The sequence below is a fragment of the Artemia franciscana genome, chromosome 13 (assembly GCF_032884065.1).
Source record: "Artemia franciscana chromosome 13, ASM3288406v1, whole genome shotgun sequence".
Classification (NCBI taxonomy): Eukaryota; Metazoa; Arthropoda; class Branchiopoda; order Anostraca; family Artemiidae; genus Artemia; species Artemia franciscana.
Window position 1 is genome coordinate 11,455,274 of NC_088875.1, and position 19,908 is coordinate 11,475,181.

At 37.3% G+C, this 19,908-nt stretch overlaps 1 protein-coding gene across 1 annotated transcript in view; it reads right to left on the reverse strand.

The window, feature by feature from the left end:
* LOC136034523 (conserved oligomeric Golgi complex subunit 5-like) overlaps window positions 1-19,908 on the reverse strand; it is a 134,546-nt gene that overhangs the window by 59,924 nt on the left and 54,714 nt on the right. The window contains exon 5 of the mRNA XM_065715749.1: window positions 5,137-5,279. Coding sequence (XP_065571821.1) covers window positions 5,137-5,279 — 143 coding nt within the window. The remainder of the gene's footprint in view (window positions 1-5,136; window positions 5,280-19,908) is intronic.

Genomic DNA, 19,908 nt, shown 5'->3' on the forward strand with positions numbered 1-19,908 from the left:
CAAACCCAGATCTGTTAACAACAAATTTCATAATTTTATCGGTAAAAACGCAAACCGCTTCTAAAACAAGGAATTGGGTAGAAAGACTTTTTTAACATATACATTTTCCAACGGCTCAGTTGAAATATTTCAACACAGCCACCGAACTTTCATCACATACAAGCTTACAGCTGAAACTGTATGAGTCCGAGGGGAAAAGGGCTATGCATGGAAACACAGCTCCACGAACGTAGTGCGCCATGTGACAATTGTTAAATTTACTTTTAAGTCTTTTGTCCAGTTTTTTCAACCTTATCAAACTATTCAATCTACAAAATGAAATAACTGCAAACAAACAAATACTGACTGTAGCTATAATTATTACCAAAGACATCAGCCAGAGACATATATATTTTTTCTAAGACAACAAAAAAATTGTACGTGTTCTGTCAATGTGAAGAGATATTACTACTGCTACTACTAATAAATCACTGCAGCACCAAGCCATCTGAGGCCAACACAGCTATGCACACTCCTCCTCCAACCTAATCTATTCAAGGCCTCCCTCTTTACACCCTCCCAGAAAGTTCCCATTTCCTTTAAATCTTTATTTATGACACCCTCCTAGCCCAGACAAAGACGACCTGCTTTCCGTGTAGCCCTAGACGGTTGGCCAAAACGGACCATCTTTGGCAATCTGTCATCCTTCATCCGCAGAACGTGGCCTAGCCATCTCAACCTTTCCTTCATTATAGCCCTAGAAAGCGGGATTGAACCACATTTTTCGTAGAACCTACTGTTTGAAATACGGTCAGTCAGCCGGGTACCCAGAACAATCCGTAGGCAATTTCTCTGGAAAACATTTAGTAAATTTGCATCTGCTTTTCGGAGCGACCATGCTTCAGAGCCATATTTGACCACTGTCATCACTGTAGCTTCCAATATTCTAATCTTGGTTTGCAGACTTATCTTTCTGTTCTTCCAAACTTTTTTTAACTGTAAAAAAACACCCTGAGCCTTAGCTCTTCTGCTTTTAACATCTTCACTGCTCCCACCGTCTTTACTAATAATACTACCAAGGTAAGTCAAGCTGCCAACTTGATCAATCTTTTCGCAACCCAATGTCACCTTTTCATCTTCACTTATTCCTAGCCTTAGTGACTTAGTCTTCTTCACATTAATTTTCAAGCCTATTCTAGCACAATGAACTCGTAAAACCTCAAAAAATTCATTCATTTTGCTCACACTTTCATCTAGTATAATTAAATCATCAGCATAATCTAAGTCCAGGAGCATTTTTCCTCCCCATTTGATTCCGTGGTCTCCAATTGCCTTTCCTGTGCTCCTTAACACGAAGTCCATCAAAATAATCCATAAGACAATTACTGCCAAAAGACAGTAATTTCGCAAATGCCGCATACTCAGCAGTCAGGAAAGTCAGACGAATACAAATAAATATAAAAAAATAAAGAACTAGAGTCATAAAAATACACGAATGAGAGATTCTGGTCTTAATTCTTAGGTTATAGTAAATCATGAGGTCTTTTATATTTCCACTTAATTTAGTTCTTTGTTTTTATTATTCATATTCAAGTCCAAAAAACTCAAATATGTTTTACCCTTCTCTTGAGACTTGATACATGGAAAAAAAAAATAAGCAGCAACACAAAAAATACTAAGTAGCCAGACCGATGGGACAAGGCCTTGTCTTTCTTATAAAGCTTGTCGCTCTTTTTATTGGCTTAAAATTTCATACAAAAGAACCAATCATGTTTTTAACCAGGCCTCTTCAGTCAAAAAGACGTGGTCAAAGATGCTTCCTATGATCTTAATAATATGAAAAAAACTTCGTTTTCTTAAAGAGTTAAAGAGGCTGCGTCCCAAAGTCGAACCTTAAAACGTACAGGAATTAGAAGAGGCAGTTGGGGGGCTGCCGCCCCCCAAACCCCCAGCTTTTAAAGACTCTTTTGTACAGGTTTTTTGTTTTTTTTGCTAACCCCCAGCTCTTGGCTTCGGAAAGGCCCTCTTTTAATTAACAAAAAATTGAAATGAATGAATAATGGAATAACTTCGAAAAATGTTAAACACAAGAGGACAGGAGAACCATTGCGCCGAAACTAGTAATTAGTAACAATGAAGTCCCCCCCCCCCCAAAAAAAAACTGTACAAAAGAGTCTTTAAAAGCTGGGGGTTTGGGGGGCGGCAGCCCCCCAACTGCCTCTTCTAATTCCTTTACGTTTTAAGGTTCGACTTTGGGACGCAGCCTCTTTAACTCTTTAAGAAAACGAAGTTTTTTTCATATTATTTCTGTACGTTTTTCTACAATCCATGGTGGATGTAATTTAATAATTCCTGTACTCCTCGTACAGGAATTAGGAGAGGAACTTGGGTGGCTGCCGCCCCCCCCCCGCTTTTAAATCATTGTATAAAATAGAAAAAAAATAGATAGAATGACCGAAATGTTTCTTTTGCTCATAAGAAGCTAATATTCTGTTATCTCTCAAATGATAAGCTGTCCAAGTGTTATCAAAATTTTTTTGATGTTGTGAAAAAAAACCGCCCGTAAGGGACTTGAACCCTTGACCCGAGGATTAAAAGTCTCACGCTCTACCAACTGAGCTAATAACTTGCATGTGTGTAAATATAACTTCTCAATAGCTTTTAAAAATTTCAAATTAACATGGGCTCTTATGGAGAGAAATCCGTTAATTAAATAGCTAATGGGTGGTTTCTGGAAAACAGGGAAGGAGTTATCGGATCGAGCTGAAATTTCGCGGATAAGCTCCTGGGCCGTAGGGGACCTTAACTTGTGAATTTCAGCCCGATCGGACAACGTTAAAGGGGGGCTTGGGTTGACAGGTCGAAACTTTCGGCCATATTTTCCCCATGAAGGAAAAGTTGGAGGGGGATGAAATTTTGCAGGTTTCTTAGTTGGAGCTCGGGCTACGAAATGCATCCCTCCCCATCCGTCTGCGACCACTGGAACCGAAGATCGCTTAACATTGTCGTGTGTCGCCTCTTTATAGAGGCACGAGTGTGCCTCCTTGAACAAATTTGCTTAAAGACTAAATATAGTGCGATCTTTTTTGCATTTTCTAGTCGATTTAACTCACGGACTCTTTTAGCCCTATAGCCCTCATAAACTTGAGATAGAGTTACCTCTATAGGTGGAGGTGGAGCCAGTTGAGAGCTAGGTATAATAATTTCGTAGCATCTTTATGTACATTTCTGCACTGTATATTATCTGCATTCTGCATTATATACATTAGTTGGGACAACTTTCGAAGAGGATATTTAGGGCAGCTATAACTTACACCAATGTTTAAACTTCTTCTACTAAAAAGGTATGAGACTTGAGTGATAGCATAATCCTTAGTTAATAATTGAAATAAGCTAAAAAGTGATTAAACTGTTTTGGAACTAAAAAGCAAAATAACAAACAGAGAAATAATAAAAATTGCTCCATTGATCCAAATTAGCTGTACCGAAATTTTTTTATTCATGGCTCATGAAACTTACAACGTACAACTCGTAATATTTACAACGTACAAATCGTGAAGCTTACAACGTACGACACGCGAAAAATAAAAAATCGATATTTTTTTATTCATTTATTTATTAATACCAAATACGGTAAGCTTTCAAGCTTGTCGCACTAAAAATAATAAAAAGAAATTATGACAATACTGAAAACATAATACACACATACAAATCAATGAAAATAACAACTACAACAAACACTGACAAATAATACTATAAATTATTTTAAAATGATTTACTTTGAAAATTTGTTTCTGCTAGTTTTGCTTTGAATCTGTTTATGCCATCTGTTAGAAATATTTTAGGTGGAAGGTCATTCCATGGCTTCCACACCCTGCTGTAAAATGAATGTTGGCCTATTTTCCTTTTTGAAAGTGAGGGGTACAATTTATGTGGGTCATAACGGGTCGTGTTAATGTCATTAAATGTGAAGAACTGTGATGTACTTATATTATCAATGCCTTTGATTATACGGAATGTATTAATAATGTCTGCCCTATCCCTTCGATATCTCGATATCGAAGGGATATTTTTAGTTCGATATCTCGATATTGCATACCAATAATCAATTTACGTTTGGGTGTCTTCTCTTGTGGCTTGAGTTTTTGTATTACTGTATTAATTTAATGAAGTGAATTCCTTCTGTTATTTGTTTTAAATTTACAGTGTGATTTAGCCTTCAAATTACAGGCCATAGAGCCTTACTGAGGCTTTTGGTATGGCATTCTTGTAAATATTTGTTGTAATAATACAAGGAACCGAACTGAATATCAGTGGATAACGTTTCAACGACAGACTATTAAGCTGAGTTGTGACAGAAATCTGATTTCCCTTCGGCAGCTGGAATTACCGTTTTTAGATGGGCTTCTTGAATTTGGGCAATCACCAAAGCCTTTTTTTCAATAAATTCTCTCAGACGATAAGATCAATTCCCTTAAGTTCAAATAGCGGCATCAATTGTTCTGTTTCGCTAACTTCTTGTCTTTTTTAAAATGCCAAAATCTAGCTAACTGAAAAAGTTGCTTAATCTTTTCGTGGCTGTAATTAAAACGGGAGGAATGAAATAGCATAAATAGAATATAATGTGCTATCGCATAGAGTGTACGGTTTTGCCACAATACAATTACGGTTTTCCCACAATACAATTACGGTTTTGCCACAATACAATTACGGTTTTGCCACAATACAATTACGGTTTTGCCACAATACAATTAGAGTTTTGCCACAATACAATTACGGTTTTGCCACAATACAATTACGGTTTTGCCACAATACAATTACGGTTTTGCCACAATACAATTACGGTTTTGCCAAAATACAATTACGGTTTTGCCAAAATACAATTACGGTTTTGCCACAATACAATTACTAGATAATTTACGTTGCAATCGGACAATTGATTTTATAGCTGTGGAAGCAATGACGGTACTTTATACTTCTATATGTCCCTTACATCCCTCCATAACCATATATTATACAATCTTTCTTAATAAATAGTTCTTTACCTTTAATCCTTACAAATTTTGTGACAATTCCAAACGAATTTGCTTATTAATTAAAAACGAATTCTAAATCATTAATCAATTTTGGTCATAATCGATTTTGATATTTTGTTACCTTGTTAACAGCGCCATCTTTCAATGCTGTTTCTAGGCGGTGAATTGCCTCTTCTTCTGTTTTAGAGTGCCAGGCAGCAACAGATTGACAAGTATCTGTGTAAGCATTTAAATCATCTAAAGTCTTCTTTGAGCAAACACTGTCTAAAACAAAAAAAAATTATAAAAGTGTTAAACTGAAATATTTTCACAGGAGGATTATTATATAGACCTTAGAATAATATTAAGACTAAGCTGTATCAATAATATATAGATATATAATATTGTATAACAATAAATATTATAAATATATAATATATAAATATAATAATATATAATATCGATATATATATATCTATCTATATAAAAATAAGTTGTCTGTGGATGTGTCTGTCTGTCTGTCTGTTGAGTGACGTCATGTCATCATGTCGTCATGTTGTCATCAAGTTAGTTGTCGTCATGTTTGTTATGACGATGACGTCATTAAAAGTATTTAAGAAAATCGTTCAAAGACAAATTTTTAATTGTAAGAAGACCGTGGACGGAAAAATATTTAATCGTAAAATGACTGAAGAACCTACAAGGGCAACAGACACACAACTTTCGAGTTACGTCATGTCGCAATGAAGTTAGTTGTCGTCATGTTCGTTATGACGACGAGGTCATTAAAAGTATTTAAGAAAATCGTTCTTAGACAAATTCTTAATTGTAAGAAGATCGTGGACGGAAAAATGTTTAATTGTAAAATGACTGAAGAGCCTACAATGGTAACAGACACACAACTTATATATATATATATATATATATATATATATATATATATATATATATATATATATATATATATACTAGCTGTTGGGGTGGCGCTTCGCGCCGCCCCAACACCTAGTTGGTGGGGGCGCTTCGCGCCCCCCCCAACTCCCCCCCCCACGCGCGTAAGTCGTTACGCGCCATATTAGTTACGCGCCATTGTAGTTGTGTCCCTATGTCCCACCTGTGATATATATATATATATATATATATATATATATATATATATATATATATATATATATATATATATATATATATATATATATATATATATATATATATATATATATATATATATATATATATATATATATATATATATATATATATATATGTTTTTAACTACGTAAAACTTGCGAATATACAACATTCTTTGCTGTCCCATCGTCTGTGCATATAAATAGATTGTCAGGTTTACCGACTCTTGAACATGCAACGCATAATGGTCCATGGGAAAACAATCCGTATTCAGATCTATACCTCATGATTCTATTGATTGCCCTTGAGCTTTGTTGATGGTGATTGCTAATCGACCATTTCCTTTGTTGCCGTCGTCATTTATATATCCCCCTGTGCCCCCCGGCGTCCCCGTTGTAGTTGTGTCCCTGTGTCCGGGTCGTCATTTATATTCCCTGTGTCCCCGTCGTCATTTGTGTCCCGGTGTCCCAGTCTGTGATTTCTATTTGAGTGTCCCGGGCGTCATTTATATTCGTCAGGATATTGTAGGGCATCGTAGCATCGATGAGTTTAAGCAATTCTTGTCAACTGATTGTTTCGCCTATAAAGAATATTATCTCGAGGTAAGAACTGATCACCGACCACAACGATTGCCACTTTGTTGATAGTTGCGTATCAGGAGGCATCAATTCGATTGCTGTTTTTAAGCAGAAGCACTAAATTATTATTTTTGTGGAAAAGATGATATATATAAATATATATATATATATATATTTTCTTTTTAGTTTTTTTGTAGTTTTTAACTTTTTTAGTTTTTTTCTTCTTTTGTATTAATGCTAAAGCCAAGGTTCAAACCTGGAGCCTCTCGGACCTAGAACCTGAATCATAACGCTTTACCAACTCAGCTACTTCGGCGTGAATACATTCGTTTTGAGCAGCTTCCTCGGGTGTTGCCATTGTAGGTTCTTCAGTCATTTTACAATTAGAAATTTCTCTTTCAACGATCTTCTTACAATTAAAAATTTGTCTTTGAACGATATTCTTAAATACCTGTGTCCTGGTCGTCATTTATATTGCCTGTGTCCCGGTCGTCATTTGTGTCCCGGTATCCCAGTCTGTAATTTCTCCTTGAGTGTCCCGGTCGTTATTTATATTCCCTCTGTCTCGGTCGTCATTTGTGTCCCGGTCTGTAATTTCTCTTTGAGTGTTTTTTCTTTTTAGTATTTTTTAGTTTTTTACATTTTTTCTTTTTTCAGTTTTCTTTTTCTTCTTTATTTTTCAGCTTCACTATGAAATACATATCGCCGAACCTTTGTTTTTTTAACTAAAATCTGGTAGGCATTGATGACCTTATCCAAGTCAAGATCCCAAACCCAATCATCATCGCTATCATTTTCAGTTTTGATATGTTTTGACTCTCGCTGTCCAGGTGGATCTTCATCTAACTGCGCGGTTTTGCGTTCTTTAGCCTCAAGCCTGTTTCCTTGCTGTTCTTTTGATTCCTCGGTACGCTTTCTTTTCTGACTTTCTCTATCAGCAGCAAGTTTTTTGGCATAGACTCTTTGAGCATCTTCATCGGCTTTTGCCATTGTAAGTTCATCAGTCATTTTAAACTTAAACATTAATAGATTTCTACGTGAACATATATGTCTTAAATATCATTAATGACGTCACCGTCATAGCAAAAATGACGACAACTAACTTCATGACGCCAGTCGACACAGAAACATGACGTCACCTGATCCACAGACAGACAACTTATTTTTATATATATAGATAAATATAATTCTAAAATTGTCAGGTAATTTTCTATTTTGAAATAAAAACTAAAAATTATTGCTCAGACAACATAAATATTTTTGATATTTACATAATAGCTTTAGTGGTTCTGGACTGAAAACTAAATATGCTAATCAAATTGGGAATTGCAATCTTTTAGGTTGAAAAGGCAGATCCATTGGAATCATGAGAATGCGTGGAATAAGAAAAGCCTCACCCTCAAAAGGCCCTGTCAAGATTGTTGCCTCTATTACGTTATAACAGACATAACACGTCATTTGTGTCCCGGTGTCCCGGTCTGTAGTTTCGGTAGTCGACAAACATGACGTCAGACGACAAACAACTTCATGACGACATACAGCTCAATCCTTATAATGACGTCAGTCGACAAACATGACGTCAGTCGACACACAAACATGACGTCAGTCGACAGACAGACAAACAAAATTTTTTATATATATATAGATATATATATATATATATATATATATATATATATATATATATATATATATATATATATATATATATATATATATATATATATATATATATATATATATATATATATATATATATATATATATATATATATATATATATATATATATATATATATATATATATATATATCTATATCTATATATATATAAAAATAAGTTGTTTGTGGGTTATGTCTGTCTGTCTGTCTGTCCGAATATGACGTCTGAATTATTTCATCATATACCAATACAAAAACGAGAGTATACAAGCTGATGTAGCTGAGTTGGTAACGCGGTATGTTCCAGGTTCTAGGTTCGAGAGATTCTAAGTTCGAACCTTGAATACAAAAGAAGAAAAAAACTACAAAAGGTAGTCTGTCCGCATAGTCTGTCTGTCTACAAAAAAACTAAAAAGGAAAAAAACTAAAAATACTAAAAAAGCTAGAATACTAAAAAAAACTAGTAAAAGTTAAAAAACTAAAAACTAAAAAAGAAAAAAAAAACTAAAAAAACGTAAAAACTACAAAACTAAAACCTAAAAATAACTAAAACGAACCTACAATGGCAACAGCCGAGGAAGCTGCTCAAAGAGTCTATGCCAAAAAACTTGCTGCTGATAGAGAAAGTAAGAAAAGAAAGCGTGCCGAGGAATCACAAGAACAGCAAGAAAACAGGCTTGCAGCTGATAGAGAAAGTAAGAAAAGAAAGCGTGCCGAGGAATCACAAGAACAGCAAGAAAACAGGCTTGCGGCTAAAGAACGCAAAACCGCGCAGTTAGATGAAAATCCACCTGGAAAGCGAGAGTCAAAACATATCAAAACTGAAAATGATAGCGATGATGATTGAGTTTGGGATTTTGACTTGGATAAGGTCATCAATGCCTACCAGATTTAAGTTAAAAAACAAAGGTTCGGCGATATGTACTTGATAGTGACGCTGAAAAATAAAGAAGAAAAAAAAACTGAAAAAATGTAAAAAACTAAAAAAAACTAAAAAGAAAAAACACTCAAAGATAAATTACAGACCGGGACACAAATGACGACCGACACAGAGGGAATATAAATGACGACCAGGAACCTCAAAGAAAAATTACAGACTGGGACACCCGGACACAAATCACGACCGGGAATATAAATGACGACCGGGACGCAGGGACACAACTACAACGGGGACGCCGGGGGCACAGGCGGGATATATAATTGACGACTGAGACACAGGGATTGTTTGAATAGAAATTACAGACCGGGACACCGGGACACGAATGACGACCGGGACACTGGGACACAGGGAATATAAATGACGACGGGGACACTCAAAGAGAAAATACAAACTGGGACACCAGGACACAAATGACGACCGTGACACAGGGAATATAAATGCTATTTATATGCACAGACAATGGGACAGCGAAGAATGTTGTATATTCGCATGTTTTACGTAGTTAAAAATATATATTTATATCTATCTCTATTCACAGATGGGACACAGGGACACAGCTGCAATGGCGCGTAACTAATATGGCGCGTAACGACTTACGCGCGCGGGGGGGCTTGGGGGGAGCGAAGCGCCCCACTATGACGACCACAAATGACATCACAAATGACGACCGGGACACAGGGAATATAAATGCTATTTATATGCACAGACAATGGGACAGCGAAGAATGTTGTATATTCGCAAGTTTTACGTAGTTAAAAACATATAAATATACTAGCTGTTGGGGTGGCGCTTCGCGCCACCCCAACACCTAGTTGGTGGGACGCTTCGCGCCCCTCCAAGCCCCCCCGCGCGCGTAAGTCGTTACGCACCATATTAGTTATGCGCCATTGTAGCTGTGAACCCTGTGTCCCACCTGTGAATAGAGATAGATATAAATATATATTTTTAACTACGTAAAACATGCGAATATACAACATTCTTCGCTGCCCCATTGTCTGTGCATATAAATAGCAATTATATTCCCTGTGTCCCGGTCGTCATTTGTGTCCTGGTGTCCCAGTTTGTATTTTCTCTTTGAGTGTCCCGGTCGTCATTTATATTCCCTGTGTCCCAGTGTCCCGGTCGTCATTCGTGTCCCGGTGTCCCGGTCTGTAATTTCTATTCAAACAATCCCTGTGTCTCAGTCGTCAATTATATATCCCGCCTGTGCCCCCGGCGTCCCCGTTGTAGTTGTGTCCCTGCGTCCCGTCGTCATTTATATTCCCAGACTGGGACACCCGGACACAAATCACGACCGGGACACTGGGACACAGGGAATATAAATGACGACCGGGACACTCAAAGAGAAAATACAAACTGGGACACCAGGACACAAATGACGACCGTGACACAGGGAATATAAATGCTATTTATATGCACAGACAATGGGACAGCGAAGAATGTTGTATATTCGCATGTTTTACGTAGTTAAAAATATATATTTATATCTATCTCTATTCACAGGTGGGACACAGGGACACAGCTACAATGGCGCGTAACTAATATGTCACGCAACGACTTACGCGCGCGGGGGGGCTTGGGGGGCGCGAAGCGCCCCACAATGACGACCACAAATGACATCACAAATGACGACCGGGACACAGGGAATATAAATGCTATTTATATGCACAGACAATGGGACAGCGAAGAATGTTGTATATTCGCAAGTTTTACGTAGTTAAAAACATATAAATATACTAGCTGTTGGGGTGGCGCTTCGCGCCACCCCAACACCTAGTTGGTGGGGCGCTTCGCACCCCCCCAAGCCCCCCCGCGCGCGTAAGTCGTTAAGCGCCATATTAGTTATGCGCCATTGTAGCTGTGAACCCTGTGTCCCACCTGTGAATAGAGATAGATATAAATATATATTTTTAACTACGTAAAACATGCGAATATACAACATTCTTCGCTGCCCCATTGTCTTGCATATAAATAGCATTTATATTCCCTGTGTCCCGGTCGTCATTTGTGTCCTGGTGTCCCAGTTTGTATTTTCTCTTTGAGTGTCCCGGTCGTCATTTATATTCCCTGTGTCCCAGTGTCCCGGTCGTCATTTGTGTCCCGGTGTCCCGGTCTGTAATTTCTATCGCGCCACCCCAAGAGCTAGTTGTTGGGGCGCTTCGCGCCCCCCCCCCAAGCCCCCCCGCGCGCGTAAGTCGTTATGCGCCATATTAGTTACGCGCCATTGTAGCTGTGTCATTTTACAATTAAACATTTCAGTCATTTTACAATTAAACATTTTTCCGTGAACGCATGTCTTAAATACAATTAATAACGTCACCGTCATAGCAAAAATGACGACAACTAACTTCATGACGTCAGTCGACACAGAAACATGACGTCACCTGACAGACAGACACACAGACAGGCAACTTATTTTTATATATATAGATAGATATATATATATAAGCCCCCCGCAAGCGTAAGTTGTTACGCGCCATATTAGTTACGTGCCATTGTAGTTGTGTCCCTGTGTCCCACTACAGGTTTACCGACTCTTGAACATGCAACATATAATTGTCCATGGGATTAACAATCCGTATTCAGATCTATACCTCATTATTCTAATGATTGCACTTGAGTTTTGTTGATGGTGATCGCTAATCAAACATTCCCTGTGTCTCCATCGTCATTTATATATCCCCCTGTGCCCCCTCCGGCGTCCCCGTTGTAGTTGTGTCCCTGTGTCCCAGTCGTCATTTATAGTCGACAAACATGACGTCAGTCAACACACAAACATGACGTCAGTCGACACACAAACATGACATCAGTCGACACACACGTCCCAGTCGTCATTTGTATCCCGGTGTCCCAGTCTGTAATTTCTCTTTGAGTGTCCCGGTCGTCTTTTTTTTTCTTTTTTCTTTTTAGTTTTTTTTTGTAGTTTTTCCCTTTTTTAGTTTTTTTATTTTTATTTCTTTAGTTTTCTTTTTCTCCTTTAATTGTCATTTTTTTCCTTTTTTTTAGTTTTTTTTCTTTTTCAGTTTTTTGTTTTTTATTAGTTTTTATTTTTTTTTTATTTTTACCTTTTTTTTAGTTTTTTTTTTCTTTTATAGTTTTTTTTTTCTTTTGTATTAATGCTAAAGCCAACATTCGAACCTGGAACCTCTCGGACCTAGAACCTCGGACCTTCTCTGTGTCCCCGTCGTCATTTATATATCCCCCTGTGCCTTTTTTTTTTGGTTTTTACCTTTTTTTTGCTTTTTTAGTTTTTTTTTCTTTTTTCTTTTTAGTTTTTTTTTTGTAGTTTTTACCCTTTTTTTTAGTTTTTTATTTTTATTCTTATTTTTTTAGTTTTCTTTTTCTCCTTTATTTTTCAGTTTTTTCGTTTTTTAGTTTTTTTTTTCCTTTTTAGTTTTTAGTTTTTTTTAGTTTTTTACCTTTTTTTAGTTTTTTTTTAGTTTTTGGTTTGTTTTGTAGTTTTTACCTTTTTTTTTTAGTTATTTTTATTAGTTTTTAGCTCGACAGACACAAAAACAACTTATTTTTATATATATAACTAGCTGGCGCTTCGCGCCACCCCAACACCTAGTTGGTGGGGCGCTTCGCGCCCCCCAAGCCCCCCCGCGCGCGTAAGTCGTTACGCGCCATATTAGTTACGCGCCATTGTAGTTGTGTCCCTGTGTCCCACCTGTGAATATAGATAGATTTATATATGTGTTTCAAACTACGTAAAACTTGCGAATATACAACATTCTTGGCTTTCCCATTGTCTGTGCATATACAAAGCCTTATGTACTAATAATGACGTCATATGCAAACGCTCTTTTTACAAAAAAACAAACATGCATACACACAACTCGTTTTTATATAGATAGATAGATAGATACAAAACAAATTAACTGCGTAAAACTTGCGAATATACAACATTCTTCGCTGTCAAATTGTCGCTGCATATAAATAGATTGTCAGGTTTACCGACCCTCGAACATGCAAAGTACAATTGTCCATGGGAAAAACAATCAGTATTAAGATCTATACCACATTTTTCTAATGATTGGCCTTGAGCTTTGTTAATGGTGATTGCAAATGCTAATCGAATTGGGAATTGCAATCTTTTAAACTGAAAAGGCAGATCCGTTGGAATCATGGGAATGCGAGGAATAAGAACAGCCTCACCCTCAAAAGACCCTGTCAAGATTGTGGCCTCTATTAGGTTTTCCATTGTTTTTTTTACGACAAGTCGCGTGCCATTGCAAAGCTTTGGTGGGTTGATATTTCTTAAGAGTATTATTGGTACGCCTATTTTTAGTTGTAGCACGTGTGGTGGAAACCCTGAAAGATCCACGGAATTTAAAAATTCGGATGGATAATTAACCGCTTCATTTGGTTCCAAAACTGTGTCGACTGACTTGTAAAGGACTGCCTGGTCTCGAATCTTGGTCAAAACAATATTGTTGATTTCGTGGACGTTTATATTTTTGGGTGCAAGAATCGCTCTTTCACTTAGTCATTTATTATTTTTATAATAGTTTAGAATATTCGGAAATACTTTTTCAATCATTTCATTTTTAGACGTCACTAAATTACAGAAATCAGCAGGTAGTTGTATACGTCCTGAAATTTTTTTATGTAGCCAGATTAGTATATGTGCGTGTGGCAAACCTCGTTTTTGCCATTCCACTGAGTACATCCAGCATCGCACTGACCCAAACACTTCAAGTTTTACTGTGTAGTTTATCAGTGATTTCAACTTTTGCCGGAAGACACGGGCCGCAATGTCATGTCTATGAACCACCGATTGTCCTTGAAGTAAAAGCTGCTGTATCTCGTCCCAAGATTGATTACATGTAAATGTAATAAATAAATCTGGACGACCATAGAGACGAACATACGCAATAGCATCTTGAGCATATTCATGCATATGACGGGGACTGCCAGCGTATGACGAAGGTAAAATTGTTAATCTTTCCACGTTTGTGGTATTACCGTCATTTACAACTGCATCTAGCAAATGAATGCATTGTTCAGAGCGGAGCTTGGTCTGATTCAGGCGGATATATATCAAACGTTCTGATTCAATTTTAGCATACATATCAACGACGTATTGGTGAAACAATTCACGGCATTTTAAAATATAATTTTCTTCATCCTGCCGAATCATTAGTCTATAGGAATAATATTGCATTGCACTGCATTTCTTATTCATTTCTTTGTTAGTGGCTGGATTCATCAATTCAATATTAAAGTGACAGCCGTCGGCTCCATCCCAAAAAATGATAGGATATTGTAGGGTATCGTAGCATCGATGAGTTTCAGCAATTCTTAACAACTGAGAGTTTCGCTTATGAAGAATAATATCTCGAGGTAAAAACTGATCGCCGACCATAACGATTGCCACTTCGTCGATAGTTGGAGCATTGTATCTACGAACATGTTGGCCAGGAGGCGTTTTGTCAGCGGAAATAACAATTTTATGCGTATCAGTAGGCATCAAATCAATGGCTGTTTTGAACAGACGCACTAAATTATTATTTTCGTGGAAAAGATGTTGCAATTGGGAAACGATTGTCCTTTCAACTTTGGGAGAAATTTCGCAACGTGCATTCAATTCAGAATTTCTATCACTGATGAAGTACAATTGTAAAAATTTATGATTCTCGCCTGAGAATGGTAGAAGGGACCCTGCTCTATGATAAATTTGCCCTTTTACTTTGAAAGTAGACATAAATTGATCTGGATTTTCGATTTGGGCTCCAAACGACGTCATTTGGAAACATGAGTTATATTTTCTGATTTTTGACAAAAAACGCTTAGATTCTGACGTAGTTCCAGTAAGGAAAGTCTTCAATGGCTCTGGTGGTGCAGACAATAGAGGAAGTTTAACTTTTCCTGAGGCGCAACACATTTCCATTGTTTCACCATTGAGTTTCAAGGCCTTGCAATAGGGACAAATTTTAGACATAGTCCCGATTTGAACACATCTACTCAAACTATAATCATCGACTGGGCTGTACCTGAATGCCAGGCGATAACTTTCAGGTTGCTCTGATTCCTCGGCACGCTTTCTTTTCTTACTTTCTCTATCAGCAGCAAGCCTGATTTCTTGCTGTTCTTGTGATTCCTCGGCACGCCTTCTTTTTTCACTTTCTCTTTTAGCAGCAAGTCTGGTTTCATGTTGCTCTGGTAGTTCCTCGGCATGCCTTCTGTTTTCACTTTCTCTTTTAGCAGCAAGTCTAGTTTCGCGTTGCTCTGGTAGTTCCTCGGCACGCTTCCTCTTCTTTCTTTCTCTATCAGCCTCAAGCCTGTTTCCTTGCTGTTCTTGTGATTCCTCGGTACGCTTTCTTTTCTTATTTTCTCTATCAGCCGCAAGCCTATTTTCACACTGTTGTTGTGGTTCCTCGTCAAGCTTTCTTTTCTTAATTTCTCCATCAGCCGCAAGCCTGTTTTCTTGCTGTTCTTGTGATTCCTCGGCACGCTTTCTTCTCTTACTTTCTCTATCAGCCGCAAGCCTGTTTTCTTGCTGTTCTTGAGATTCCTCGGCACGCTTTCTTTTCTTACTTTCTCTATCAGCCGCAAGTTTTTTGGCATAGAGTCTTTGAGCATTTTCAACATAATTATTCCAAGTAGACATCTTCTAATTTTTACTAATTCGTGACGAGTTGAAGTCACGCGTTGAATAGCAGGAACCTAACAAAAAACAAAACTAATTCTAAAATATTCAGGTAATTTTCTATTTTGAAATAAAAACTAAAAATTATTGCTCAGACAACATAAATATTTTTGATGTTTACATAATAGCTTTATTGGTTCTGGACTGAAAACTAAATATATATCTATATATATAAAAATAAGTTGTCTGTCTGTGTGTCTGTCTTTCAGGTGACGTCATGTTTCTGTGTCGACTGACGTCATGAAGTTAGTTGTCGTCATTTTTTCTATGACGGTGACGTCATTAAAGATATTTAATCATGAAGTTAGTTGTCGTCATTTTTGCTATGAGGGTGACTTCATTAAAGATATTTAAGACATATATGTTCACGTAGAAATCTATTAATGTTTAAGTTTAAAATGACTGAAGAACTTACAATGGCAAAAGCCGATGAAGATGCTCAAAGAGTCTATGCCAAAAAACTTGCTGCTGATAGAGAAAGTCAGAAAAGAAAGCGTGCCGAGGAATCAAAAGAACAGCAAGGAAACAGGCTTGAGGCTGATAGAGAAAGAAACAGAAAGCGTGACGAGGAATCAAAAGAACAGCAAGGAAAAAGGCTTGAGGCTGATAGAGAAAGAAAGAACAGAAAGCGTGCCGAGGAACTACCAGAGCAACGCGAAAGCAGACTTGCTGCTAAAAGAGAAAGTGAAAAAAGAAGCCGTGCCGAGGAATCACAAGAACAGCAAAAAATCAGGCTTATATGTGCGTAGATACAATGCTCCAACTATCGACGAAGTGGCAATCGTTATGGTCGGTGATCAGATTTTGCCTCGAGATATTATTCTTCATAAGCGAAACGCTCAGTTGTTAAGAATTGCTGAAACTCATCGATGCTACGATGCCCTACAATATCCTATCATTTTTTGGGATGGAGCCGACGGCTATCACTTTAATATTAAATTGATGAATCCAGCCACTAACAAAGAAATGAATAAGAAATGCAGTGCAATGCATTATTATTCCTATAGACTAATGATTCGGCAGGATGAAGAAAATTATATTTTAAAATGCCGTGAATTGTTTCACCAATTTGTCGTTGATATGTATGCTAAAATTGAATCAGAACGTTTGCTATATATCCGCCTGAATCAGACCAAGCTCCGCTCTGAACAATACATTCATTTGCGAGATGCAGTTATAAATGACGGTAATACCACAAACGTTGGAAGATTAACAATTTTACATTCGTCATATGCTGGCAGTCCCCGTCATAGGCATGAATATGCTCAAGATGCTATTGCGTATGTTCGTCTCTATGGTCGTCCAGATTTATTTATTACATTTACATGTAATCAATCTTGGGACGAGATACAGCAGCTTTTACTTCAAGGACAATCGGCGGTTCATAGACATGACATTGCGGCCCGTGTCTTCCGGCAAAAGTTGAAATCACTGATAAACTACATAGTAAAACTTGAAGTGTTTGGGTCAGTGCGATGCTGGATGTACTCAGTGGAATGGCAAAAACGAGGTTTGCCACACGCACATATACTAATCTGGCTACATAAAAAAATTACTTCGAACGAAATTGATGATGTGATTTCTGCTGAAATCTATATATATAAAAATAAGTTGTCTGTCTGTGTGTCTGTCAGGTGACGTCATGTTTCTGTGTCGACTGATGTCATGAAGTTAGTTGTCGTCATTTTTGCTATGACGGTGACGTCATTAAAGATATTTAAGACATATATTTTCACGTAGAAATCTATTAATGTTTAAGTTTAAAATGACTGATGAACTTACAATGGCAAAAGCCGATTAAGATGCTCAAAGAGTCTATGCCAAAAAACTTGCTGCTGATAGAGAAAGTCATCAATGCCTACAAGATTTTAGTTAAAAAAAACAAAGGTTCGGCGATATGTATTTCATAGTGAAGCTGAAAAATAAAGAAGAAAAAGAAAACTGAAAAAAGAAAAAATGTAAAAAACTAAAAAATACTAAAAAGAAAAAACACTCAAAGAGAAATTACAGACCGGGACACAAATGACGACCGGGACAGAGGGAATATAAATAACGACCGGGACACTCAAAGAGAAGTTACAGACTGGGATACCGGGTCACAAATGACGACCGGGACACAGGGAATATAAATGACGACCAGGACACAGGTATTTAAGAATATCGTTCAAAGACAAATTTTTAATTGTAAGAAGACCGTTGAAAGAGAAATTTCTAATTGTAAAATGACTGATGAACCTACAATGGCAACACCCGAGGAAGCTGCTCAAAACGAATGTGTTCAAGCCGAAGTAGCTGAGTTGGTAAAGATATTTAAGACATATATGTTCACGTAGAAATCTATTAATGTTTAAGTTTAAAATGACTGATGAACTTACAATGGCAAAAGCCGATGAAGATGCTCAAAGAGTCTATGCCAAAAAACTTGATGCTGATAGAGAAAGTCAGAAAAGAAAGCGTGCCGAGGAAACAAAAGAACAGCAAGGAAACAGGCTTGAGGCTGATAGAGAAAGAAAGAACAGAAAGCGTGCCGAGGAAATACCAGAGCAACGCGAAAGCAGACTTGCTGCTAAAAGAGAAAGTGAAAAAAGAAGGCGTGCCGAGGAATCACATAAACAGCAAGAAATCAGGCTTGCTGCTGATAGAGAAAGTAAGAAAAGAAGCGTGCCGAGGAGTGAATTTGCATTCTACAGAAACTCCCAAGTGCAATATTTCCAAATCATCTGGGATGGGTAAAGTATTGTAGCAATGCAAACTTATTATTTGGGATGTGTGCACCATGGCACACAAAAAATCGCTCGAGGCTCTGGATCAATGCTTGAAAGATTTGAGAGGGAAGTCGAAACCCATTGGCAGCACATTAATATTGCTTGCGGGAGATTTCAGGCAAACATTACCTATAATACCTAAATCAACTCCTGCAGACGAAATGAATGCTTGCCTGAAAAATTCTAATTTATGGGCACACGTAAAAATATCAAAATTAACTACAAATATGCGTGTCCGATTGCAAAACGATGACTCTGGTCAAACATTTCCAGATCAATTGCTGGCAATTGGAAACGGAAAGCTCCCAGTAGACTCAATTTCAGGACGTATACAACTACCTGCTGATTTCTGTAATTTAGTGACGTCCAAAAATGAATTGATTGAAAAAAGTATTTCCGAATATTCTAAAAAATTATAAAAATAATAAATGGCTAAGTGAAAGAGCGATTCTCGCACCCAAAAATATAGACGTCCACGAAATCAACAATATTGTTTTGACCAAGATTCGAGACCAGGCAGTCCTTTAGAAGTCAGTCGACACAGTTTTGGAACCAAATGAAGCGGTTAATTATCCATCTGAATTTTTAAATTCCATAGATCTTTCAGGGTTTCCACCACACGTGCTACAAGTAAAAATAGGCGTACCAATAATACTTTTAAGAAATATCAACCCACCAAAGCTTTGCAACGGCACGCGACTTGCCGTAAAAAAAACAATGGAAAACCTAATAGAGGCCACAATCTTGACAGGGCCTTTTGAGGGTGAGGCTGTTCTTATTCCTCGCATTCCCATGATTCCAACGGATCTGCCTTTTCAATTTAAAAGATTGTAATTCCCAATTCGATTAGCATTTGCAATCACCATTAACAAAGCTCAAGGTCAATCATTAGAAAAATGTGGTATAGATCTTAATACTGATTGTTTTTCCCATGGACAATTGTACGTTGCATGTTCGAGGGTCGGTAAACCTGACAATCTATTTATATGCAGCGACAATTGGACAGCGAAGAATGTTGTATATTCGCAAGTTTTACGCAGTTAATTTGTATTGTATCTATCTATCTATCTATCTATATAAAAACGAGTTGTGTGTATGCATGTATGTTTGTTTGTTTGTAAAAAGAGCGTTTGCATATGACGTCATTATTAGTACATACGGCTTTGAATATGCACAGACAATGGGAA